Genomic DNA, 27,756 nt, shown 5'->3' with positions numbered 1-27,756 from the left:
ACGATGACTGTGATTTTAGTCCAGGTTTATTTGACTTCTCACAAATAAACTTGGACTCTGAAACAGAACAAACTTACATTAAGTAAAAGAAAATAAATGGGTTAGGGAAAATCAACTGAAATAGTTGTTTTGTAACACACAGGAAGGTAATATTTTAAAATAGTCCATTTGTCAGCAAGACATTGGTACTTGGGAAATTCTGTGGATGAACTTGGCATGACTTGGGGCTTGAATGTGGCAACTTTGAATCTTGCTTTTGACCAGAAAGTGGCTGTGGAAGAAAAGGGGATACTATTAAGACACTGGCAATAAATGAGATAAAAACCTAATAGAAGGCTTGCATATTGTAAGACAGAGCAGTTGCTTTATCAAATGAGTATTTTATATCATTTTGACAATCAAGATTTCTCAACCTCTTTTTCACAAGATGTTATATGCTACTTCACAACAAAAGTTTTTGATCAACTATCCTTGGAAAATAGTAGTTCAAACACAGTTGATCAAGTTTCTTACTTGTAGGATTTTTCAGAGTTTGCAATATTCTAAGCAGAAATATGAATGTCTAGGGCAGTGGTCAGCAAACTCATTAGTCAACAGAGCCAAATATCAACAGTACAAAGATTGAAATTTCTTTTGAGAGCCAAATTTTTTAAACTTAAACTATATAGGTAGGCACTTTGTTATTAACTTAATTAGGGTACTCCTAAGGCTTAGGAAGAGCCACACTCAAGGGGCCAAAGAGCCGCATTTGGCTCGCTAGCCACAGTTTGCCGACCACGGGTCTAGGGAGAGAAAGATGGCGGCTAGCAGGACGGAGGCGAGGAATAGGAAGTGAGTGAGTGAGGGGATGAAAAGAGAGTGTGTGGATGTGTGTGTTGTGTGTGTGAGTGAGGGAGGGACAGTTAAATCCGGCAGGAGCAGCAGAGGCTGGCAGACCAGGCTCCCTGGGACAGGGAGAGACTACCACGGCTGTGGACACTCCCCGGACTGCGGGACTCGGGCACAGAGCCCACGCCATCTTGAAGGGAAGAGCGGCCTCTTCTAGGCACTCATCAGCATCACCACCCAGACAGCCCTTGGACACTGCCTGCAACCCAGCAGCCACTCCAGCCCAAATCCTGCAGCCACACCCGCAGCCTCACAGACCCTGGGATCTCTACCTCCAAAGGAGCACCATGCCCGCAGCAGTAAGTGCAGCCTCCGCCTCCCCAGCGGCAGACCTCCGACATCCCATTCGCACATCTCCAGCGCGCAGGGCTCTGAGGCACCCCACTCCATAGACTTCTCTCAGGAGTCACTGGGAGCCCCAGCTGGGTGTGATTTTGTACAGACACAGGCACACTGTCCCCCCAATAGAAATTCTGAATTCCCTCTGCCTGAATAACTACCCCCACACACCCAGCTGCACAACTTCAGCTCCAGGGCCCCTCAGAGTGCGTCAGAGTTCAGCGCCTGGCAAAGGCACTGCCACAGTTGCTCACTCCCCCTGAGCCCATCTATCCACAGGGCACTTTGGGAAGCTGCAGTGAGCCTCCGCTGGGTCTGATCTTGGACAAATAGGGACACACTCCCCTGGGCAGCAGAAATTCTGAATTCACCCATCCTGGATACCTGCCCAAAGATGCCTTGATTAAGCATGCCAGGGCCCTTCAGAGTGCATCAGTGTGCCTGCACTAGCAAACTCACTGAGGGTGCTCCTGTGTGCCACCTCCAGGATCGCACGCCTATCCACCACAGGTGCATCAGCAAAAACTGAATTTCTCCACCCCACAGCTGCAGAATTCTGGACACTACAGTTGCATGCTTTTCCAGCATGCAGGTCTCCCAAGACCACCGCTCCACAGACAGACCTGGGGCCCCTGCTGGACATGCACTTAAACAAACAGGGGTGCACTGCTGAGCTGTAGAAACGCTGAATTCCCTCTTCTGGGATACCTGCCCACAGACACTGCAATCCAGTGGCTTCAGTGCCAGGGCCCTTCAGAGTGTGTCAGTATACCCTGCTGGCAAACACACCACAGGTGCCCCTGTGAACTGCTGCTGGGATCACGTGTATCCAACCACAGAGGCAGCAGCAAAAGCTGAGTCTGCCCACCCCACAACTACAGAACTCTGGACACCACAGTCATGCCTTTCCAGAATGCAGGCCTCTGGAGCCCTACCACCCCAACAGATGGTTCCTGGGTGCCACTGTGAGTCCCCACTGGGCACAAGTGATTTCAAACAAGGGCACAAGACAGCAAAAATTGGGACACCCCCTCCATGGCTGCTGACTTCTGGACACCTCAGTTGTGCCTTTCCAGCTCACAGGCCTACATCAAGAGAACCCAAATAGCCCAAGTAGGGAGCTGCACTAGCCTACCAAGCCCAGGAGACCTGAGAGGTCACACCAGTAGCACCATACCCTAAAGAAACTGGGTACAGAGCAATCAGAGCTACAATTAAAACATTACAGCAAAACATGGGAAGACAAAAAGCAATCCACAAAGGAAAGAAAAAGAGGATCACCAGAAAGGGAGTTAAATGAAATTGAGGCTAGTAACATATTAGAGAAAGAATTCAGAGTAATGGCTATAAGGATGCTCAAATGGCTGGATGTCAAATACACACAACTCAATGAGAATTATAAGGAGCTGAATGAGAATGTCTCCAACATGAAAAGGAACCAAGAGGAAATGAAGAATGACATAGCTGCAATAAAGAACACAATGGAAGGCTTAAACAGCAGACTAGAAGAGGCTGAGGACCGCATCAGCGAATTAGAAGACAAGGTAGGAAAAAACACACAAACACAGGAGCAACTGGAAAAAGAACTTAAAAAGCAAGAGGAGAGCCTAAGGGAGCTTTGGGACAACGCAAAACAGAACAACATTTGCTTAATAGGGGTACCAGAAGGAGCAGAGGAGAAGCAAGGAATAGAAAAACCTGTTTGAAGAAATAATGACAGAAAACTTCCCTGATACTGGCAAGAAAAAAACTACACAAGTCCAAGAAGCACATAGAGTGCCAAACAAGATGAACCCCAAAAGACCAACACCAAGACACATCATAATTAAATTGGGAAACACCAACGACAACATAAAAATCTTAAAGGCTGCTAGAGAGAGACAGAAAGTTACTTACAAAGGGTCTCCTATTAGAATATCAGTTGACTTCTCAACAGAAGCACACCAGGCAAGAAGGAAATGGAATGAAATATACAAAGTGATGCAAAGCAAAGGAATGAATCCAAGAATACTATACCCAGCAAGGCTATCATTCAAAATTGAAGGTGGAATCAGGAGCTTCACAGACAAAAAAGGGCTAAGAGAGTTTATTACCACCAAGCCAGCAATGCAAGAAATGCTAAAGGGACTGCTGTAAAAAGAAGAAACAGAAAGGCAAGAAGAAACACAAACATTAAGAATAAAAATGACCACAAACAAGTACTTTTCAATAATAACATTAAATATAAATGGATTAAATGCTCCTATCAAAAGACACAGGGTAGCTGAATGGATAAGAAAACATGACCCATATATTTGCTGTCTGCAAGAGACCCACCTCAGAACAAAGGATTCACACAGACTGAGAGTGAAAGGATGGAAAAAAATTTTCAAGCAAATGGAAATGAGAAAAAAGCTGGGGTTGCAATACTTATATCTGACAAAATAGACCTCAAAGTAAAGGCCATAACAAGAGATAAGGAAGGCCACTACATAATACTAAAGGGAGCAATTCAACAAGAAGATATAACTCTGGTAAACATATATGCACCCAATACAGGAGCACCCAAATACATAAAACAGCTTCTGGAAGATATCAAGGGAGAGATCAATAGCAATACAGTCATAATAGGGGACTTTAATACCCCACTGACACCACTGGATAAATCCTCTAAACAAAAAATCAGCAAAGAAACAGCAATCCTAAATGACTCACTAGATCAGATGGACTTAATTGACATCTTCAGAATATTTCACCCCAAAGCTACAGAATATACATTCTTCTCCAGTGCACATGGGACATTTTCAAAGATAGACCATATATTAGGACACAGGCAAAGTCTCTTCAAATTCAAGAGAATAGAAATCATAACAAGCATCTTCTCAGATCATAATGGCATAAAACTAAAAATCAACTACAATAAAAACATTGAAAAAAAATCAAACACTTGGAGGCTAAATAGCATGCTATTAAACAATGACTGGGTTACCAGAGAGATCAAAGAATAAATAAAAAGCATCCTGGAAACAAATGACAATGAAAACACAACAATCCAAAATCTATGGGACACAATGAAAGCAGTACTGAGAGGGAATTTCATAGCTCTACAGACCTATCTCAAAAAACAAGAAAAACTGCTGAAACCAGTTTGGCTCGGTGGATAGGGCATTGGCCTGCGGACTTAAGGGTCCCAGGTTCGGTTCCGGTCAAGGGCATGTACCTGGGTTGCAGGCACATCCCCAGTGGGAGATGTGCAGGAGGCAGCTGATCGATGTTTCTCTCTCATCGATGTTTCTAGCTCTGTCTCTCTCCCTTCCTCTCTCTAAAAAATCAATAAAATATATTAAAAAAAACAAACAAACAAGAAAAACTGATTTAACCCTACAACTCAAAGAGTTAGAAAGAGAGCAACAAGAAAAGCCCACAGTATCCAGAAGGAAGGAAATAATAAAGATCAGAACAGAAATAAATGACATAGAGACCAAAAAAAAAAAAAATACAAAAGGTCAATGAAACCAAGAGCTGATTCTTTGAAAGGATTAACAAGGGTGATGAACCTCTCGCCAGGCTCACCAAGAAACAAAGAGAAATGACCCAAATAAACAAAATCAGAAATGAAAGAGGTGAAGTGACAACAGACCCTACTGATATACAAAGGATTGTCAAAAAATACTACGAACAACTCTACTCCAACAAACTGGACAACCTCGATGAAACAGACATATTCCTAGAAAAATACAAGCTTCCAAAACTCAATCAGGAAGAATCAAAAAACCTGAATAGGCCATAACTACTGATGGAATTGAAACAGTAATCAAAAAGCTTCCAGCAAACAAAAGCCCTGGACCAGATGGCTTCACTGGGGAGTTTTACTGAACATTCAAAGAAGAACTAAAGCCAATCCTTCTCAGACTATTCTAAAAAATTCAAGAGGAAGGCACACTTCCAAGCTCTTTCTATGAAGCCAGCATTACCCTAATCCCAAAACCAGATAAAAACACCACAAAGAAAGAGAATTACAGGCCAATATCCCTGATGAACATAGATGCTGAAATCCCCAACAACATTCTAGCAAACCGGGTCCAGCATTACATTAGAAAGATCATACACTATGACCAAGTGGGATTTATTCCAGGAATGCAAGGCTGGTACAATATCTGCAAATCAATAAACGTGATACCTCACATAAACAAGTTGAGAGACAAAAATCACATAATCATATCAATTGATGCAGAAAAGGCATTTGACAAAGTCCAATACCCTTTCTTGATAAAAACTCTCAGCAAAGTGGGAATGAGGGATCATACCTCAACATAATAAAAGCCGTATATAACAAACCCACAGCCAACATCATATGCAATGGGCAAAAACTAAAACCATTTCCCTTAAGAACAGGAGCAAGACAGGGATGCCCACTTTCACCACTCCTGTTTGACATAGTACTGGAAGCGCTAGCCAAAGCAATCAGACAAGAAGAAGAAATAAAAGGGATCCAAATTGGAAAAGAAGAAGTAAAATTGTCATTATTCGCAAATGACATGATACTGTACTTAGAAAACCCTAAAGACTCCATCAAAAATTATTAGACCTAATAAATGAATTTGGCAATGTAGCAGGATACAAAATTAACGCCAAGAAATCTATGGCATTTTTATATGCCAATAGTGAACTTACAGAAAGAGAAATTAAAAAAACAATCCCATTTACCATTGCACCAAAAAAAATTAAGATACTTAGGAATAAACTTAACTAAGGAGGTAAAAGACCTCTACCCAGAAAACTACAGGACATTGAAAAAAGAGATAGAGGAAGACATAAACAGATGGAATAACATACCATGTTCATGGATTGGTAGAATCAACATCATCAAATATTCATACTACCCAAAGCAATCTATAGATTCAATGTGCTCCCCATTAAAATACCAACAGCATATTTCACAGATCTAGAAAGAACTCTCCAAAAATTCATCTGGAATAAATAAAATAAAAAACCGAATAGCTGCTGCAATCCTGAGAAAGAAGAACAAAGTAGGAGGGATCTCAATACCAGATATCAAGCTGTATTACAAAGCCACTGTTCTCATAACTGCCTGCTACTGGCACAAGAACAGACATATAGACCAGTGGAATAGAATAGAGAACCCAGAAATTGACCCAAACCACTATGCTCAATTAATATTTGACAAAGGAGGCAAGAACATACAATGGAGACAAGACAGTCCTTCAATAAATGGTGTTGGGAAAATTGGACAGATACATGCAAGAAAATGAAACTAGACCACCAACTTACACCATACACAAAAATAAACTCAAAATGGATAAAGGACTTAAACGTAAGATGGGAAACCATAAAAATATTAGAGGAATCCACAGGTAGCAAAATCTCAGATATATGCCCAAGGAATTTCTTCACTGACACAGCTCCTAGGGCAATGGATACTAAAGAGAAAATAAACAAATGGGACTATATCAAAATAAAAAGCTTCTTCACAGCAAAAGAAACCATCAACAAAACAATAAGAAAACCCACTGCATGGGAGAACATATTTGCCAATGATATCTCTGATAAAGGCTTAATCTCCAACATTTACAGGGAACTCCTACAACTTAAGAAAAGGAAGATAAACAACCCAATCAAAAAAATGGGCAATGGACCTAAATAGACATTTTTTGAAAGAGGAGATACATAAGGCTGAGAGACATATGAAAACATGCTCAAAGTCACTAATCATCTGAGAGATGCAAATCAAAACAACAATGAGGTACCATCTCACACCTGTCAGAATGCTATCATTAACAAATCTACAAATGACAAATGCTGGCGAGGATGCGGAGAAAAAGGAACCTCGTTCACTGCTGGTGGGAATGGAAACTGGTGCAGCCACTGTGGAGAACAATATGGAGTTTCCTCAAAAAACTAAAAATGGAACTCCCATTTGACCCAGTGATCCCACTTCTAGGAATATATCCCAAGAAACCAGAAACACCAATCAGAAAGGATATATGCATCCCTATGTTCATAGCAGCACAATTTACAATAGCTAAGATTTGGAATCAGCTTAAGTGCCCATCAGCAGATGAATGGATTAAAAAACTTTGGCACATCTACACAATGGAATACTATGCTGCTGTAAAAAGGAAGGAACTCCTACCATTTGCAACAGCATGGATGGAGCTGGAGAGCCTTATGCTAAGTGAAATAAGTCAGTCAGAGAAAGATAAATATCACATGCTCTCACTCATTTGTGGATTATAATGAACAACGTAAACCGATGAACAAAAACAGATGTAGAGACAGAGAAGCATCGATCAGATGCTCAAAACTCAGAGGGAAGGTAAGGGGAGGGTGGGGGTGAGAGGGAGAGATCAACCAAAGGACTTGTATGCATGCATATAAGCACAAGCAATGGATGTGGACAACAGGGGGTGAGGGTGAGGGCAGGATTGGGGGGATGAGAGGACATTGGGGGGGATAAGGACACATTTGTAATATCTTAATCAATAAAAGGAAAATTAAAAGAAAAGAAATATGAACGTCTAAGACCTTGCAATAATTTTTAGTAGAGCATCTCAAACACCACTGAGAATAACCAGTTTGACTAGTTTCCGTGCACTCTCACTGTGACCAAAGAATGAATCTCTAATTCAGTGTTTCAGTATTTTTATAAAAAATATTTAGCCATAGCAATTGTTTAGCACAATTAGATGAAAACTCTTACTCGTAGAATTTCTGCACCTGAATTTCCCATGGAAATCTCAGTCCGAAGGAGAAAAAGAGGCATGTTTGCCAGAGGGACCCACCGGAGTCTCTCCTTGGGAACTGGGTCCTGACAGCCAGGACGCGGGCTCTCCAGGCCTTTTGGGTCATACGGGGACAGTCCTGCTCAACCCAAGGAATAAACTACATTACACAAACAAAATGAACTATTTGATGGTACAGCTGCTTTGAAAATACAATGTTTTCACTGCTTTTATATTCAAACTAGAGGCTCGGTGCACGAAATTCGTGCACAGGCAGGGTCCCTAGGCCTGGCCAGCAATCAGGGCAGATCTGTGGGGCAACCGGAGGGGCGATCGGGGCCCCCGCCTTGGCCTGGCACCGCCCCCTCATCTGCTCCACCATCCCACCATGGTCTCACTCTTGTCAGGGCCCATCGGGGCCAGCAGCACCTCCACTGCCACCCACTGCCAGCACCATGTCACTGACACCCGCCATGTTCCACGCCGCCCTTGGTGATCAGCGCAAGTCTAACTCCCGGTCGGTCGAACTCCCACCCGTGGGGACAATTTTCATATTAGCCTTTTATTATATAGGATGACAGTTAATTTCCTTTTCATCTTGGTGAGAAGAACAATAATATTCTTTTGACTTAGAATACCAATAGATTGACCACATCTTTTCATTAAATATAGTCATCTTCTTTTTAAAAAATCATTAAAAGATGTATATGGGTCTGGTTGACTTGCAATATTAAGAAAAGCTAAATGGAAGAGTTATGCCATCTAAGTGAATTAAGATGAAATCTGCAAATTTTATATAACAAGAGCATTAAATTTTGTTTCTTGTCATTGTACCAATAACTAATAGGCTGCTTTTGTTTAACATTAAATCTCCACTGAGGAGGCTTGCTGAGCTAAGATTGTTGTAACACTGCTGAACACCATCTAAGGCAGCGGTTCTCAACCTGTGGGTCGCGACCCCTTTGGTGGTCGAGCGACCCTTTCACAGGGGTTGCCTAACACCATCCTGCATATCAGATATTTATATTACAATTCATAACAGTAGCAACATTACAGTTATGCAGTAGCAATGAAAATAACTTTATGGTTGGGTCACAACATGAGGAACTGTATTAAAAGGGCCAGAAGGTTGAGAACCACTGATCTAAGGAATACTTTAGTTTCTATTTTCTTCAAACTCCAAGGTGGACAAAAGAATCCATCCTGAGAACAGGAGTAACTGCAGAGAGGACGCAGGAAGCCCTGAAGTTGAGAGGTGTGTGTCCGAGGCCCAGTGTTGAACCCATCTTTGGACAATGAGTGAACCACTCCAGGCACCATCTCCCCAATATAAAATGAAGAGGTTAGAATTGATCGTTCAAAGAATCCTTCTAGCTTTAAAAAGCCATGATTTGAAAATATTTGTTTAATGTATCAGCTCGTTCAGCTGAGATACAAAATAAGTAGCACCAGGGTGGGCCCTGGTGTCTGCTGCATGCTTCTTACAAAGTCATTCAAAGATTTCTAAAGCATGTCAGTGTGCACTTGCCCAGTCCCGCCCATCCCCCAAAGGAGGTGTCTGGGAGTCACGTCCAGTGGGGTCAGAGTCACACTGGAGTCCGCGGGAAGGGGGTCTGGGAGGAGCAAGTGCCACAGAGTTCAAAGCTACACAGATTTGCCCCATTGACAAACCATCCAGACACCAGAGATTTCCATTATGCTTTTCCTTGATTTTTGTGAGTTTTTCTGAATTTTCTGACTTTGAATAACTCATAAGTGGGGCCAAATATTTGGGCCCAAGTGATATAGGTTGCTTATGGAAAGAGGGGAAGCTTATTTTTACACTTTTGAGGCATTTGTGCGAATTTATGACACCTAGTGGTCAAAACCTGGGAAGTGGGGTATTTAAGGCAGAGGAAGGGGGGATGGCCTGGAGGAGAAAAGGCTGTGGTTTGGAGGACTGAGCTGCTTTCTGCGAAACTGCTTATCCATAAAGTTGTCTCGTGCTGGGCTGTCTTACTGAAGAAGCATCAACGAGAAGAAAAGAGAAACCAGAAGGGTAAAACGACCCTTCAAAAGAGAGTCTAAAGAATCTGGAAATATGCCACCTACGGAGAATGGGAGGACCGTCATCCTTTTGTACTCTCCCCACCGGCAGGGTGAAAAGCAGCACCAGAACGGCCTTGCCTGTCACGCTGTGCCCTGGTCCACGCTGGTCTGGAGGACGCGTGAGGAGAGGTCATCTTTTCATTGCGTGTCACCATCATTTTATTTCCCATATATTGACCAAGCCTTAGAAACATGCTTCCAATAAAAGTACGCCCTCAATTATTCATGATAAGTCTAGTTTGCAAAATCTCCAAAGAGAAGTGATGTACAACTCTAGCTCCTTTCCAATAAAAGCAGTGGATGACCTCCTCTCTGAAAACAAAACAAAATAGTGAGAACCAGAAAGATAATAGTAACAGAATTTGAATGGATTTGAGAAAGCAATGTCCTGGGCGGGACAGCTGGAATGAACGCCACTGTTCACAAGGCGGCCCTGTTCATGTTCTGGAAGTGGTGACAGGTGACCATTCCTTCTGGCTCCTCTCTCAGCTTCTTGACATTTCCCAGTGAGATCACTTACGGCACTTTATCGTAGAAGGTTTATCAACTCTGCGTCCACTACCCTACGCTGAATGAATACATTCGGTAGCCTGCTGCTCAGACCGCTGCTATCTTACTGCAATGCCTCTCACAAGCCACAGGAGTGGTGTTGGGTGGAGTTAAGGAGATTCCCTCCCTTTGAAAGGCAAGCCCTGCACATTCTGGCATAGAGGCCTTGCCTGGGAAGGCCGCTCCCATGAATAACCTAGTTATAAGATTCCATATTTAAATTAGTTTGAAATTTCTCAAGAATTCTTTATGCATTTGGATTACCTAGACCACTGCTCCCTTTCCTTATTGTAACTAGCCACGAGCCCTTTGCTGAAAAATGAATCGGGTCAGTGGATTCATACTCCATGTTACTATGGACGAGTTTAAATCAGAGTAGAAAGAGAAAATCAAGTTCTTAGAATTCAAATGTCTAGTAAACAAGTTTTCAGGAACCAAGAGAAGTTAGAATGCCCTGTATGCATGGAACCTTCCCCCGAGATCTGCCCGCAGCCTGCCTGGGAGTCAGAGAGGCTCCCCCCACCCCCACGGGCTCCGCACGGGCTCCGCGGGGAGCCACCTAATGCCCAGGACAAGTCCCCAGGCCTCTGGGTCGGCCTTTCTTCACCTTAAAAATGAAGTATTTTACTGGGTGATTTCTAACTTAGGTCCCCTTGGCTTCAGTATTTGACTTTAAGTAGTTTATTGTATCTACTTTTTCTTATTTTGTTTTCTTTGCTCCTCAAGTTCCTGGTTCCATGCCCTTTGAGATTTGAACCAAGAAAAGAATAGGAAAACAGAGGTAATATCTGCTTCCTCACTGCTGTGAGGAAAGAGAAAATAGAAACATGTACTTCTTTGCCACTTTCTGCCTCTTGCCCCTTTGTCTTCTCAAGTCTTCACAAATTTATTGTTTCTTTGTCTAAAAGATCATAAAGCCTCCTGCTGGGGGCATTTCTTCCAGTCTTCATTCTCTTGTGAAGGCTCCCAGGGATATGCCTACATTCAATGGAACTTGTAGCTTTTGGTCTGTTCCTCTGCTCTTGGTCAGTTTAATTTTCAGACCCAGCCAGGGACCCTAAGAGAAATGAATAAAACCTTTTCCTCCCCTACAAGACCCGCCCATGAAACCAGCAAAGTCACTAGTGAGCCCATGGAGAAGGCAAGGGAGGCGACACAGATCTTTAGGGATAAAGGTCGTCTTCGTTGTTTTTATCACTGTTACCTGGGGAGAGAACGGTGATGGGGCCTGGAGAGAGTACGATGCAAGATCAGGAGCTGGGCAGGCCAGTGTCCCTAGGCGACGCCTGGAAAGCCTCAGTGTTTTATTTGTTTTTAGAAGAAACTGTTTCTTTGCACTCCAGCCCCTCCCTGTTCATTCAGGAGGCTCATTCACGGTGTTCAAGTACGACTTGCGAGCGCGTGCGGCTGTGTATTTACACTAGCCCTCTCAGGAAGTGCTAACCTGGCTCCTGTGGCTGAGAGGGGCCGGCACTGGGGCCGAGATTGCCTCACTTCCTGTGATGTTTACTTACCGTGTAAACTGGAGTGTGAGGGCACACACCACGCCAGTTCAGAGGCCCTGCCACTCTGCCACTCTAGACCCGCTCGTGGACATCGCGATGTGAGAGAGAGACAAGTAAGAAGGCAGACTGTGGGGCCAATCGGCTCGTGTTCCTTTCCCAAAACATAACTCAGCACAGAGCTGGATTGAAAACTCTACATGCTCACCTAACGTTTGAAAGCTCTTTCTTCCTTAAGTGATATAGAGTGTGTTGAAAAGCAGTGAAAAGGTTAATGGTAGAAGGGGGAAAACAGGATACTCAGTCATTAAAGAACCTGGATCTGCCCTTTTTCTTTTTAAAATTAATTTAATTTTTATTTTTTTATTGATTTCAGAGAGATGAAGGGAAAGGGAGAGAGAGATAGAAACATCAATGATAAGAGAGAATCATTGATTGGCTGCCTCCTCAACACCCCACACTGGGGATGGAGCCTGAAACCCAGGCATGTGCCCTGACCAGCATCAAACCGTGACTTCCTGGTTCATAGGTCAATGCCCAACCATTGAGCTACACCTGGCGGGCCTGGATCTGCCCTTTTCAACACTTAGCCTGCCTTTGTTAAGGCTCATCTCAGGGTCTAGCTCAGTACGGGTGACTAGCTGAGCATGATGGAGCTCAAAGAAACCGAAGCCATGAATTCACTTAGGATTGCACCACAGTGTGTGAATTCTGTTCCAAGTGCTATTTGTGCTTCAAGAGCATCTTTCCACGTCAGTTCATTGTGCTGTGAAACCCACCGAGGGCAGGGAGCACCTCCAGCCCAACGAGATGTGATGAGTTTCGGTCTGTAACAGTGGATTCATGCCCCGCACACCACGCAATTCCCCACCCGCTCTGCAGCCGGTGGGCCTCCCTGTTTGGCAGCACAGCAGACATGCTCTCATCAGTCCACCTCCTGGAACCCCAAAACCACCTCCTATCTGAGCAAATTAGGCCTCAAGTCTGCTTCCCCTGCAAGGACTCTTCCCTTCTGTCATCTGTTAGCAAAACAGGGCCACCCCCTCGATCCTGCCCCCGAGCCTTCCTGGGGTACCAGCAGACTGTCAGCGCTGCGCTCTGTGGGCACACACTTCTGGAAGGACCGTGACCCCTTTGACCTCTGCCTCCAAGAGATTGTCCTGGGCTCTCGGGTAGAATCTTCTGAGTGAGGTGTGTCGTGGTGGGGCCAGTGGCCCCCATGGTCACGTGCACCTAGTCTCACCTCATTCACTATAATGCACAGCCCCAGGCCACGCTAACTGGGCAGAGGGACATTGTGGCCCTGAGCAAGAAGGGAAACCCCATGTCTGGAGCATGTTCGTCTGATGAAGCTGAAGTGAGCAGAGCTGCCTGGAGACGGCCTGGAACGCCCTGTGCACAGCACAGCATGGCAGGGAGCCCTGCCCACAGTGCCAGCCTGAGCTTTCACACCCCACTCCTGCCAGTCAGCACGCTGGACAGCAGCAGGGTAGGCCATGGTGGTGGTGGTGGTGTGTGTGTGTGTGTTGGGGGGGAAGGGGGGGTGGACTCCCAGGCACCTGGGTCTCTACTGCCAATTGCTTTTAAACGTCTGTTTCTTGATTTGTGGGAAGGAAACAATATTTGTATACACCTCACTGTTTAGGACTGAATGGAGCTGTGCATCCCAAATTCTTATCCCAATAGCTGGCATTACCTTCAAGAATGGTATTGATGGTTATTATTTGGAGCAGGAATTATCCAAAACACACGCTTGGTTTGATGTGCAGTAGTGCCTCTTAATGGTTCACAACTATGTCCTCACGGGCAGATCAAGTCTCTCAAGAGCAAAAGCAAAGGTGAGGATCAGGAGCTTCTGAAGGGGTGCCGGCAGCGTCACAGGAAGGGACTATGGCCAATGGTCACATCCAGCGCCTCACTACCTCCTCGCCCAAACCTGGTGCCAGACCTTTGACCTCAGCCTGCAGACCAAGCTGCACCCGCTGGTTTGCTTTATTGGGTTTGCTGTTGTTTCTCTTGTGGTTGAGCCATTGTTACTCACATTTTACTATATTGGTAGGAAATGAACATCTCAAGCTCACACAGCTATATTACTAAAAGTAGATCTCCTATTTTAAAACACATGAATATTTCCATATTTAATGCATTTCTACACATTCAGAACACTACCTGACACATAAAGAAGTCTTCAAAAAGAAGTTGAATTGATGAATATTAACCATAATAATTAAGGAAAGGGGATAACCACAGATCTATAACACACACCTGTGACTTCCCCACAGACGTGGATGAAATCCCCACTTTTCCCCAGGACTCCAAGGCCATGCCCCATGCCCTCCCCCTCCGCCTGGCTCCACACCAAGTCCCTTGCCCACTGCACCATTTCCACTTCTTACTCCTGCTGGGAAAGCGCCCCCCTGTCCCCGTCCCGCCCTGCTCCCTTCCTGCTTTTAGGTTTCCCCTTAAATGTCTCCTTCTCAGAGAGGCTTCCCCTGACTGACCACTCTTGGTTCCTGCTGTTATTATTCCCACCAGTGCCGGCTCCATCCTCTGGCAAGTACATCAACATGGACCAATTCCATTGGATCTTGCTTATTGTCCATCTCTCCCTGCAGATTCCAAGCTCCAAGAAATCAAGGACTTTTTACCTTTATGAATTTTTGTATGCCCAGCCCTTAGCATGGCATCCGACACATTGTAGGGGTTCAAATACATTTGCTGAATTGAATGGATGAACAAATCAATCAATTAATCCATCTCAGTCATGCTGACATCAGAGTGGGATGCAAAGATCTCTTCAGCTAACTAGTTAATGCTGTCCCCCTGAGGAAGAGCTGGCTTGCGAAGGAGATGGGTATGTTGTATATAAATGTGGTCTTGGTATGAGAAAGCATTTTTCTCAGGCCCAGGAAGACTGACTGCTGCTCTGAATCTGAGGGGTGAAATAAGACCCGTGAGAGAGAGAACGTGGTTCTCTCCTGGGCAAACACTGATGACATTTTTATCAAATTATCTCTTGGGCTTATTGTATTCATTAGCATTGTGTTGCCTCATTCTGGCCTGGTGCCTTATTTCTTATTTAAATATGTGTCCTTGTGCCCCTGACATTGGAATGGAAACAGCACCATTTCCCCAACTGCCCCAAAACACTGTCTAACATTTAAATGTGTTCAATGATTTCCAGTTTCTGGGACCCTAGCATTCCTGCCTGTTCGCACAGTGAAGGAGTGAAGCTGCCATCAGAGCCCCTCCTGGCAGCATGAAGGGGGAAGGTCCGAGGTGAGCTCACCCGTCACCATCCCGCCGAGGTTTCTGGGTGCGGTAACACATCTTGTAAAATGACGCGCTATGCAGGTCAGCCTCCAGAACTGGCCGTTTTCCAAAAGTCTGCCGTTTCCAGAAAGGGTGGCATTTTTTTTTTATATATATTTTTTTTTACTTCCTGTATTTCTGCCCCGTGTGGCTGAGGGAGGAAGCTGAGTTTAGTGGTTAGGGCAATCGACTGAGTCAGCAAGCCCAGTTTCTATATTTGGTTGTATGATTTGCTGAAAACCTTTGGCAAACCAACTCAGAGTCATGAAAGAAGTCTTTGTTCTCTCATACGTAACTTTCCCAAACTTCAAGTGAAAAATGTCTCCGTTGCTGAAACTGTACTGAAACTCTGCGACATAACGCTGGACTTCCCCTTGTGTTTCTTAGTAATGGTCTTGTTAGGGGGTCAATAAGCCAACAAAACCAACCAAGCAAGAAACAAACTAAGCCTGACTCCAGGGCCAGCTGGTATACCCTCCCAGGGTGACAGGGCCATCCACAAAGACGAGAATGAGAATGGAGACCCTCAGAGCTATGACCAGGTAAATAAACACCCTGGTCTTGCATGAAACCAGCAGATAAGAAAGAGCACACTGTCCCAGCATAATAAAGCATTGGTACTGTAACTGGTGTCTTAGGGTTGACTCTAGAACCAGCTTTTCCTTCCTTTTAGATATTTAGTTGCAGAAAGGAGAAGGTATGTTCCTTGGAGGAAATTAAGAGTCCAGCACTAACCGGTTTGGCTCAGTGGATAGAGCGCCGGCCTGCGGACTGAATGGTCCCAGGTTTGATTCCGGCCGAGGGCATGTACCTTGGTTGTAGGCACATCCCCGGTAGAGGGTGTGCAGGAGGCAGCTGACCGATGTTTCTCTCTAATCGATGTTTCTAACTCTCTATCCCTCTCCCTTCCTCTCTGTAAAAAATCAATAAAATATATTTAAAAAAAAAAGAGTTCAGGGTGACAACATGCCTTTTCATTGGCTGAGCTGTGTCATTTTCCATTGGCTGGGCTTATTGCTGGGCAAGAAGAAAATCTTCCTGCCTTTGGCTGGGGTAGTAAAGTAAATCACTTTCCTGTTGAAGACGCAAAGTACTGTGTTCCTGTTTGGGATCATGGATGGTAGGATATAAGAGCTCCTTTGACAGCCCTCCCAGACTCCAATTTTGATGTGAAAAGTTGATGTTTCCTTTGTTGATTTTCATGGTCACGATGTGGGACAAGACTCGGTCTGGAGGTCTGGGTAGGAAGCAGAGCACCTGGACCTGGCAGCTGCTAGTGAGGGATCTGGGTCTATATTAGGACCAAGGGAAACCATGGAGGGTCTCAAGCAGGAAATGACAGATGACTTTTTAAACAATACCTTCGTTTCAGTACAGCCCAAGGAATATGGTCAATATTGTAATAACAATGTAGGGTGCCAGGTGGGTATTAGACTTATGGGGGGGGGGTCACTGGGTTATATGTGTCTAATCACTATGCTGTACACTTGAAACTAATATATTATTAAATGTCAACTGTAATCGAAAACAATTTAAATGAAAATTTAAAAATACCTTAGTTTCACTTTTAGTAATAGAACACTTGATATTTGGAATAAATCTCTTACAAAAAGCAACTGAAAATACTGGACAAAATATGTGTTAGTATTTCCTTAAAGTGACAAAGTGCTAATAAAATAGTGACGTGTCCCTGGCATGGGTCTGAGATGCAGGACCTCGGTCCAGCTGAAGGTGGGTTTGGCCCTGGGGCGTTTGCTTGTGGATCCAAGAAGTGGCTGAGCTGTCCTTTTGGCAACAAAGCAAACAATCGGCCTTTGTCCTATGGGAGGTGGGCTGGCTGCACCTTCTATTGTCTTAGAGCAGTGATTGCAAACCTTTTGAGCTCCGCATGTCAGCATTTTGAAAAACCCTAACTTTGGTGCCGTGCCACATATAGAAATTTTTTGATATATGCAACCATAGTAAAACAAAGACATATTTTTGATATTTATTTTATATATTTAAATGCCATGTAACAAAGAAAAATCAACCAAAAAAAATGAGTTCGCATGCACCTCTGGCACGTGTGTCATAGGTTCGCCATCACTGTCTTAGAAAGAGTGCGTGATGGCTGGAAAGGTAGTTGTGAGGATGTCCTGGGAGTGCTGTTCAGTGGCAAAGATTAAAACACATGTCACCCCCTAGAAGCAGGGGCTGCTTAAGTCATAGAGTATGTCCACATGGCATCTAAAAAGATTAAAAAAAAATTACTAAGAGCTTGGGATACAAAAAATCCTGACTCTAAAATATTATGTACATGTCCCATGTGAATCACAAGATGTGCATATACAGAGAAAATTTAGCAAAATGTTGATAGCAGTTATCTGTTGTGATTGGGTGATGTTTAATTTTTTATTAACTTGCTTATCTACCTGTAATAACAGAAATGCAAAAAACATTTTCATGTAAGTAGTTTTAATTGTATTTTTAATGATAAGTAGTATATTCAAAAATACCACAGGAAGGTACAGAGAAGAACATGCGAAGCCCTGGAAATCTCGCTGGTGTATTAGGGTTGACTCTAGAACCAACATTTCCTTCCTTTCAGATGTTACTTCCTTACAGATGTTTATATCCTACCATCCATGATCCCAAACAGGAACACAGTACCTTGCATCTCTAACAGGAAGGTGATTTACTTTACTACCCCAGCAGAAGGAAGATTTTCTTCTTGCCCAGCAACAAGCCCAGCCAATGGAAAACGCCACAGTTCAGCCACTGAGAAGGCGTGTTGTCACCCTGAACTCTTAATTTCCTCCAATGAACTTTCATTTTTCTTTTGCTAATGACTTCCTTGCCTAACCTTCCTTTCTAGAAAAGCTTCCCATTTTGTATAACTCCTCGGAGTTATCTGCTTGCTGATTTGATGCTGCCTGAATCATGAATCATTTAATAAAGCCAATTAAACCTTTTAAATCTACTCAGTTGAATGTTGGTTTTGTAACACTTCACTTTCAATAAGTTTCTGTCACTCCGCGGTGCTGTCTGTCTCCACTCAGGTCTCTTATAGTGCTAGTCCCTCTTCCTAGCTCACGCTGCCCGCCCGCAGGTGTCACTCTCTCGCATTCTGCTCCTCTTCCGGTCTCAGTTCCAACATTACCTCTCTGAGCGGCTTCCTGACCAGCCCACACAAAGTGGCTTCAGCTCTGCTCACTCGGTATCACCCTACTGGTCTGTCAGTCCCCTGTCCCGGGGGACTGCTTTGGTCACTCGAGGCCACTTGTTTGAATCATGTATGTTCCATCTTCTCGTACGAGGATGTCAGTTCCAGGAAAAGGACCCTGAGCCTGCTCTACGTTGTTTACCATATCATGTGTCACCAAAACTTTTTAAAAAGGCTCTTCAAAGACATTAAAGTTCTCTTTTGAGACAATTTCAAAGTGCAGTGTGGAGGAGGAGGGGGTGGGGGAGGAGCAGACGGGCTTGATGTTGAGTATTGCTCACAGCCCGTGACAGGGGACTGACAGACCAGAGGTCAGGAGACCCGCGATTTTCCAGTTGCTGCAGGTCAGTGCCACATCACACCACCCGCCTTTCACAATATTTAAAAACACACGTCTCTCAGCTTTTGAAACCAGCTCACCCACTTTCTTAGTTCTTCCTACTAACCCACATCACACATGAGCCCCAGTGGCAGGGGCTTTCTGAGGGGGGACACTGGAAGAAGGGAGCTGGGAGGACGCGACACCCAGAGAAGAGCTGTGACGATTCCCAGAAACTTACAGCTGAATTTCAAAGACAACAGGCATTCAGAAGCCATGACCTTCTGAGCAGCGGGACTGAGCAGCAGCCTCGCTGAGCTGGCGCTATTAAAACCGAGGTGCTGAAAAGATGGCTCTCGAGCTTTTTAGGGTCATGGCACCAATTCAAATACCAGAGATTTGAGGAAACCGTTGAAGAGATGAAGACTAAAGGGAGCACTGTGTTAGCAATAAGTGCAGCAGACAAAGGCTCCTGTCCCTGCGAAGATCTCCCTGGGATGGGGGTCGGGGTCACCATCTCCAGCCCCCTTGGCCACTCCCGCTGTGCTCCAGGGCAGAATCCCACAGCTGCCGGCACATTGTTCTTTTGTGAGAGTTTGATTCATGCTAAACCACCTCCCTCCCTTGTAGTAAATTGTTTCTAATCTGCGCCCTGTTCCTCAGACAACTCAGGTCAAGTTCTGACAGACCTTGCCTGTGGGCAGACTACTCAGCGGTAGGAAAATGAGGTGCATTTGTTGACTGGAATTGGGCAAGGATTTCCTGGTGGAGCAGAGTGTCCGACACACTTGCTGGGGACAAGGCTGAAACCTTACTCCCACATCGAACATGCGTGCTCTGCAGTCTGCAGTCACCAGCCCTGCTTACCCCCGCAACCATCCCCCCCCCCCCCCAAGTCTGCACTAAGTAAAGGACCGACCGTACTTGATTTTATAAAGCTAAGAAATAGGGGTCAAAAAACATATTGAAGCAGAATTATAAAAGGTCTTAAGTGATATTAAAAGGTGTTAAACAGGCACAAAGAAGCCATTAATTAATGAATTTACTTAACAAATATTTATTGAGCATCTCCTGTTTGCCAGGTTGATTCCTAATTGAATGGTGGGGAGAGAGCGCTGTAAAAGCAAATTCCCTTCTTCACAGAGCTTCCCTCCCCATGGAAGACAAATAATAATGAAACACAAGCAAGTAAATATATAGTCAATAAGGACTGGTGACAAGGCAAGGGCGGCGTAGGGGAATAGAGAGGGGGAGGGTGTGGCCCTGATACACACTGTGGTCTGGGAATGACTCACTGCCAGGATGACGTCTGAGAACAGACCTGAAGGAAGTGAGAAAGCTGAGGGAGCCTGGGCTGTAGTTTCCCCAGGGAAGTTCAGCACAGGCAGAGGTGGTAGGAGGTGCAAAGGCCCTGGGGCAGGAACACATTTGCATCATCGGTGGCCAGTGGTTGGAGGAAAATATTTGCGTGAGGAGAAGAAATCAGGAGGGGATGTTGAGAAGTGAGACATGGGCAAGATCAGCTCGAACCTCGGTAAAGATTCTGGCTTCTACTATGAGAAGCTAATGGAGATTCTCACCAGGAGTGACATACTTTACGATGTTCCCTCTGGGAGAATGAACATGCAGACAAGGAGGCCAGGGGAGAGATGCTGGTGGGTTTTGAACCAGGGTGGTGTCTGTGGGAGAGACGAGAAGTACTCATTAATTTCTAAATAGATTTTGCAGATAAAATGGAAATCATTTGCTAATAGATTCGCTATGGTGTGGGAAAGAAAGATAAAAGATGAGGATGACTCCAAGGTGTTTAGCCAGGGAACTGGAAAAATAACATTCCCATGGATTGACATGGAGAATACAAGAGGTGTGGGTTAGAATAAAAAATAAGAAATTTGATTTTGGAAAACAAGCGATTAGTGTCTTGTGCTGTCCATTACTAACCACCTGTGGGATTCAGATTTACATTTTAATTGATGAAAGTTACATCAAAGTAAGAAATTCAATTCCTCAGTTGCACTCACAATATTTCAAGTGCTCAATACCCACTTGCGTGTGGCTGCTGCCAACAGACTGGACAGTGCGGTGTCACCGACCTTTTCGTCACTGAGAAAGGCCCACCGGGCGCGCTGGAGACACACCGCCTTCGCTGTGCGCTGGGCCCGGTGCCATGTGCTTCCTGTGCACATCCCACCGAATCTCCAATCAGCTCCACAGGTCAGACAATGTCATATATTTACAGAGGATGTGACTAGAGTTCAGAAGAGTTAAGAAACTTGCCCTAAGTCACACAGCTCTTAAAGGGCAAAAAGCCAGAATTGGATTTCAGGAGTGTCTGCTTCCAAAACCCAAGCGCTCTAGTTTAGAAGGCTAAGCTAGTCTGAAATCAGACGTGACATCCAACAGGGACCCGTCCACCAGGCTATGGGCAGCGAGTGTTGAAGCCCAGGAAGGAACCGGGAGAGCTGGGAGATCTGGGGCAAAGGGAGGCTCCCGGAGACCTGTGTGCTTAGAACTAACAGGACACACTCCAGCGCTCACCAGTTCCGAGGAAAACACACCCTCTGCAGGTCTAGTTCATTCCTCTGCCTAAGGGTCTATTGATGTTAAAGGGTCGTGTAGCAGAAAGAAGGGCTTAATTGACACCAGGTAATATAAAGTTCAGATCCTGTCCTACCCCGTGATTCTCAGCTAGGTACGGTGCCACTTAGAAGACATCTGGAATGTACGGGGTGCTCGGGGTAGGCTGAGGGGGGCCACGGGCGTTGTGTGGCAATGACTTTAAGACGCTGATCCCTCGATGCTGCTGCAGCAGCACAACGCAGAGAACTTCTCACCCACCGAGTCAGGGCTCCGCATCGAGGGCAGCATGGCCCTCGAGCAATGCCCGCCCATGAGCTGAAGGATGGAAGTGAGGACGTGGTGGGAGGCAGTGGCCCAAGACGTGTGGGACACACTGCTCCCCAGTCTGCTGTGGGCTTGCCGTGCGGCTGGGGGCCGCTGCCTGGACTCACTTTTCTCAACTGAGTCATGCAGAACACAACAGTGAACACCCATCTGGGGTGGCTCTGAGCATCATAACACAGAAATATTGGCCCAGGGACATAAATGTACTGTTGTCAGAAGCAGGATGAGGGGACGAAAGAGGAACTCCAGGATGGAGACGAAAATAACCAAGATGGTGAAGTATGGTAGCAATCATCTCAGGTAGAAACTGTAGTTTAACTCTAAGCCTGCTGTTTGGTTTCTGTACTTATTTGCTTGCTAAACTAATAGAAAAGTTATTTTAATTTTCTGAATTATATAAATCACCCCATTTGATTAAATACCCTATTGATTGTAATGTGAATATCCCATTGGTTGTGGTCATACTGGTCTTAGAAAGCACACTTTCCTTTACCTGGGAAGGACAGCACAGTTATCCCAAGGTCAGAGGGCTCCAGTTAACGTGTCCCTGTTGACTCAGTGTTCCGGAGACCCAAAAGCTGTAATTTAGATCAAACCAGGTTCCTCATTCCAGACCCGAGGGCTCTAGATAATGTTTCTGTCAGAGACCCAAAACTATAATTTAGATTACATGCTGCTTCTGCTTCTGTAAACTGCTTTTTTGCGAACCGCGTTCCTCATTCCAAACCTTTGGATGTAATCAATACCTTTGTGATCTTTGCCTGTATAAATCTGGTGTTGCAGCCATCATATCAGTATTATGAGATTTGGGAGATGCCCCCTCATAGTCCCAGATTTGCAATAAATGTGACTCTTTAATTCAACTTCTTGAAGCGTCCTTGTGTGATTCGCAGGGTACATGACAACAATGGGAAGTCAGGTAGAGAAGCCTGTGGAGAGCAGCATGGTCCCATAGAAAACATCGCAGGTTCAGTTCCCGACAGCAGTGAAGCGATGGCGTCTTTCCGTAGGCCTCATGAGCAACCTCTGCAGCTTCACTTTCAGGCCCACTTTCCGTCCGCAGCCTCGCACCTCTCAGCCTCCGCAGGACTGAAGTGAGGGCCTTGCTGAGCGTGAGGCTTTGTCTTGAGGGAACGTTGGGGCTGGTTTGATCCCTCCAGACCACTAACATACCTCCAGTCTACATACCGGCAGTGGGGCCCTTCCACTTTCTTACCACTCCTATCAGCACTTTCAATGTCCTTCAAGGGTGTTTCCTTTGCTTTCACTTGACTGTTTGGTACAAGAGGCCTCGCTTTCAGCTTATCTCAGCTTCCGACCTGCCTTCCTCCCAAGCTTGCTCACGTCTAGCTTTTCATTTGAGGTAAGAGACGTGTGACTCTTCCTTTCACTTGAACAAGGAGGGGCCACTGTAAGCTTATTAATTGGCCTAATTTCAATATTTAAATTACAAAGTGTTTATGGCTATTTTTCCATGACAACTGTCTTTGTCACAAATTTAAGATTCTCAAGTTGACACATAGTTCAAATAGCATAGGGCAAGCTTAAGTGATGGGCAGTGTATCTGTCACAGAAGTAGCTCTCTCTATAATTTCAATATAGTACCCTCAAGACTACCCCAGACTCTATGGGATTCATTATTGTTAAAACTCATCCCTAATTTCCTATAAAGTTTTTTTTTTCTTAAAAAAAGCATACAACAGTGGTATAGCATAAACACATTTATTTATTAACGAAACGGTCGATCTTAATTAAACCAACTCAGAAATAGTTGCATGTAAAACGGTTGTGATAACTGAACACGGTAATGGGGGAAAAAGCGTGGAGAGATTTGCTCATTGAACTGAGCTTTGTTTATCCTCATGGCTAACTCCCGCCCGGAAGGATGAAGGAATTCTCACTCCACTTTCTCATAGACCCGAGTACAGTTCACATTGTTCATGACGCATTCCTGGGAGAGAGAATGATATTGATGAGTTAGGTCTTGTGTCCTAGGGCAATGGTGGAAGTTAAGTGCTAGGATCAGAATCCTATGAAACCCTGTCATCTGTTTTACAGGTGAAGAACATACATGTTAGGATTCCTGGGTTTTGTAAAGCTGGAACCTGTTATTCTGCTTAAGATATGCATGTGTTTAGCGGAACTAATGTACTGATTTGTAGTATCTAAATTACTCATTTGGTCTTGACAAACAGTATTCCTCATTTTAAAGTGTGTTTTTTTAAAAATTGATTTTAGAGAGAGAAAAAGGGAAAGGGGTAGAGAGAAATACCAATATGAGAGAAACATTGATTGGCTGCCTTCCATGTGCACTCCGACCAGGGATTGAACCCCCAACCTGGGTATGTGCCCTGACCGGGAATCAAACCCGCAACCTTGAGGTGTACAGGACGATGCACAGCAGGGCCCGGAGTGGACCCAGCCCGGCCACACCACTGCCCATCCCCTCTCTTCTCTGTCCCACAGAGGACTTTGTAGTGTTCAGTGCTTAACTTGTCATTGTGCACTTTTCCACCCCGGCCTCGCTGCCCTGCTTACGATCATCGACACACAGTTCTGTGGACTACGAGCGCAAATGTGACGCGAGCGGCCAGAGGCCGGCGCTTACCACCACTAGCTTCCCGCCCTCCAGCCGCCGCGTGATGGTGCTCTCCTTCCCGTCCCACTCCTGGTGCTGGACCAGCGCGCCGTTGACGAAGTTGCAGACGGTCTGCAGAGATAAAGTGCACTTTTTAATTTTCCAGAGGACGTTACCCAGCAGGTCCCATGACACATAACCTCCTTGATCAACATTTTTTCAGCTTTCCCATTCTGCGTCTACTTCAAGCCAGTCTCACTCATAATATAGTTGATGCTTGTCAACCTAGATGCACATAAGAGACACTCAAATGCTCATGTTCCTTAAACTAGTTTTACAAAGTAGACTAAGTTGTGATACTGGTCCTTTCACACTAATTTGTCAACTCGAGTCATAAAATAACTTGGGATGTCTTTTATTCAGCAGCTCCTGCCTGTAAATGCCAGAATGTTATTCATACAATCTATCATTCTCAAAGCTTCTGTGAGTGTGTAAGTGATGCCTGACCTGAGTTTTCCTGCCATCTGCTGTAGTCTCTTCAAACTTCTCTCCCAGGTTGCATGAGAACTGGGTGGTCTTCAACGTGCTCTCGGTTTTGACGGTGAGGTGTGTGCCGTCGGAAGTGATGACACAGTCTGGCTTGGCCATGGCGCCCATTTTCCGCAGAGCCATTCCCACGCCTGTGAATGCCAATCACATTCATTGTCAGGAGGACCAGAGTTACAGCTTACAGAATGCAAGATTAGAGCCCACTGTAATTACTGTGCTGGGCGTATTTTCACATACTCACTCCTAAGAACTATGGTAAACACAGGCCCAGTGCTCACCACGTGCTAGCACCAGACACAGAAGCCAGAAGCCTTGAGACCACCCTGTGAGCGGGGCTATAGCATTGTCTCCATTCTGCAGATGACAAAGTGAGTCACTGAAGTCACCCACGCAAGCTCGCTCAGCTAGGAAGTGATGAGCTGGGAACCACTGATGCAGGCAGTATGGCTCCAAATCTCAGCTCGTGGACACTGTGCTCTGATGGCCGCCGGAATGTGCGGGAAGCACCCGGACTTCTAAAATTCACTTACTCAGCTCTGCCGGCCATCGTGTGACAGGACTCCAGCACACAGTCCGGCACAGACAAGGCCCTGGTAAACATGTGATCGATATGCTATGCACATAGAAATCGATGCTGAGATACTCCAATAGGGCAATGTTTTAAGAGGTAAAACAGCACAGTCATGGTGGTAACAAATGAAAAAGTCTTCCCCTCAAAAACAGAGAACATTTCATAGTTGTGCAACCCAATTACTCCATCGGCATCAGATCTAAGTTATAACTGGTGTATTTCATTTGCAAGAAAACTTAGACTAGGACCAAGGCCCTATTTCAGATGAGATGACAACCTACACAGAAGCGCCGGCTTGATGACGGACACTCTGCCGGGCCTGCTCAACGTCCCCGGGAGCCATCTCGTCTGCCGGCACATGGCCTCGCAGAAAGACCTCGAGGGGAGTTTCTGCAGCTGCAGGGGCCGTCACCCAGAGGAGCCCCTAACGGCGGGAGGGCGGGCAGCTCTGAGCCCTCCTCATCCCGCAGTGGTCTCAGGGCTGGAAGCCCCTGGCAGACAGGACCCAGGCTCCGCCACTGCATCTCGCTTCCTGATGGCCTGCAACAAAGGCCTATTTTTGTTTGCGTATCTACTCAATGCCTCAACCAGCATGCCATCCCTGTCACTGCTTAGGACAGGATGGGATGAACCGCTGTTTGAGACAGTGAACTTGAACCTTCTCCCAGGCACCCATTCTCCTACCTAGGCTTTAAGAAGTCTGGGGCCATTTGCAGGGCCACGCCCCTCCTGCCTGCTGGTAGGGAGTCCAGCTCTTCTCCAACAAAGACCACCCACCCTCCACAAGCAGGGGTCCAAGCAGCGGTGCACAGCCACCCGCCCACAGTGGCCCCAGACACACAACGCCACACGAGGTCAGCACTGCTGGCGCCACGCCTCTGGGGTCGGAGGGAAGGATGCCCCAGGCCCCAGGAAGCTGAGCCACGCAAGCAAAGGGCTGGGTGGGGGCGAAAGCTGAACAGAAGCTGGGGTTGCATCGGGGTTCAGACCTTCTACAGGCGCCGGCCGGGAAGTGGGAGGGGACCTGAGCGCCTTGGAGGAACAAAAGATGCGGCAGAGCAGCGCAGGGTGGGGAAGGGGCGGTGGGTGCAGCCACTATGGGGCGAGGCAGGAGGGTGGCAGGAGGAGGGATGAGTGGTGGGGATAAAAATACAAACAGGGGGAAAGGGTACGTAGCCGAGCTGGGTGTACCAGGCGGCGGGGCATCCCCGGACTCCTGGGACCGCCGGGCGCGCACGCCCCGCTCTCCGGCGGCTGGGCCGCGTGGTGCAGCGCAGCGCGGGGACCCGGGCCGCGTGGCGGGGACTGCGGGCCGGAGGGCGGCTGGCGGTGGCGGCCCAGCAGGTCCGCCCCTGAGCCCGGAACGCCGGAGGGGACCCGGGACAGACCCGGGACACACACACACAGACACACACACACTCGTACGCCACGTTGCGGACCCCGCCGGGCCGGTGCCTCACCTAGTTCCTTCATGTACTCGTCGAAGCCTTTGCTCTCCACTAAGCGCCATCTCCCGACCAGCTGCTGGATGGAGGCCATGGTGCGCGCGGAGTCGAGCGGGACCGGAGCGGAGCGGAGAGGAGCGCGGTGATGGAAGCGAGCGTGGCGGGAGCCGCCGGGGAGCGCGGCTGCTTTATATCCGCGGCGCGGGGCGGGGCGGCGCCGAACGGCCAATGGGAGGCGCGCCTCGCCGCCCTGCCCCGCCCCGCCCCCGCGCGCTCTGGGGTCGGAAGGTGTGGACAGGTTCCACCGGCCCCAGACCCGGCTCCTCCCGCAGCGCCTGCAGGCGCGGACCCTCCCGGCGTGCCCCACGCGCCCCACGCGCCCCACGCGCCCCACGCGCCCAGACGCGGCCCCGATAGGTTCCCGCTCCCCTTCACGCCCGGGAAGCCAGAGGGTCGCCCGATCACCCGCCTCTCCCGGGCCCCAGCCTCACCGCCAAGCCCCGTTTCCGGTTAAAATACCAGCGCGTAGATGGGCCCTCCCCGGGCTCGGGCGCTGGGAGGGGTCGGTCAGCGGGTTGGCTGCCTGATGGATTGATGTATTCGCCTGGCTCATCTGGGCTCCAAGTCACCGAACAAACGCACATGCCACACCCTCCCGAGACACCCGGCCCAGTTAGGACCTCAAGGTGAGTATAGACCTGAGTTAGACGGTTTTATCAGAGGGTGCGGCATGGGTGGAGGTGTCCCCGGAAGTTCGGTTTCCAAACGAAAACTCCGTAGGAAGTTTC

General features: G+C 46.5%; 1 protein-coding gene across 3 annotated transcripts; it reads right to left on the bottom strand.

The window, feature by feature from the left end:
- Nucleotides 1-13: 13 nt before the first annotated feature.
- Nucleotides 14-27,145, bottom strand: FABP5 (fatty acid binding protein 5). 3 transcript variants are annotated; one of them, XM_036337402.1, is made up of 5 exons: nucleotides 26,984-27,145; nucleotides 24,911-25,083; nucleotides 24,434-24,535; nucleotides 20,502-20,600; nucleotides 14-271 (listed from the first exon to the last, which is right to left on the bottom strand). In XM_036337402.1, exons 1-4 carry the CDS (start codon nucleotides 27,060-27,062, stop codon nucleotides 20,517-20,519), a joined length of 438 nt encoding a protein of 145 aa, XP_036193295.1. In that variant the 5' UTR covers nucleotides 27,063-27,145; the 3' UTR covers nucleotides 14-271; nucleotides 20,502-20,516. The 3 variants fall into 3 exon arrangements, with proteins under 3 accessions (XP_036193295.1, XP_036193294.1, XP_036193297.1); XM_036337401.1 differs by lacking the exon at nucleotides 14-271 and having other exon boundaries at nucleotides 19,955-20,600; XM_036337404.1 differs by lacking the exons at nucleotides 14-271; nucleotides 20,502-20,600 and adding an exon at nucleotides 23,532-23,776.
- Nucleotides 27,146-27,756: the final 611 nt, after the last annotated feature.

The sequence above is a fragment of the Myotis myotis genome, unplaced genomic scaffold (genome assembly GCF_014108235.1).
Source record: "Myotis myotis isolate mMyoMyo1 unplaced genomic scaffold, mMyoMyo1.p scaffold_m19_p_16, whole genome shotgun sequence".
In the NCBI taxonomy this organism is placed as follows: Eukaryota; Metazoa; Chordata; class Mammalia; order Chiroptera; family Vespertilionidae; genus Myotis; species Myotis myotis.
Note: the sequence above shows the minus strand (reverse complement) of the source record. Positions and strands in the feature narration are given on the sequence as shown.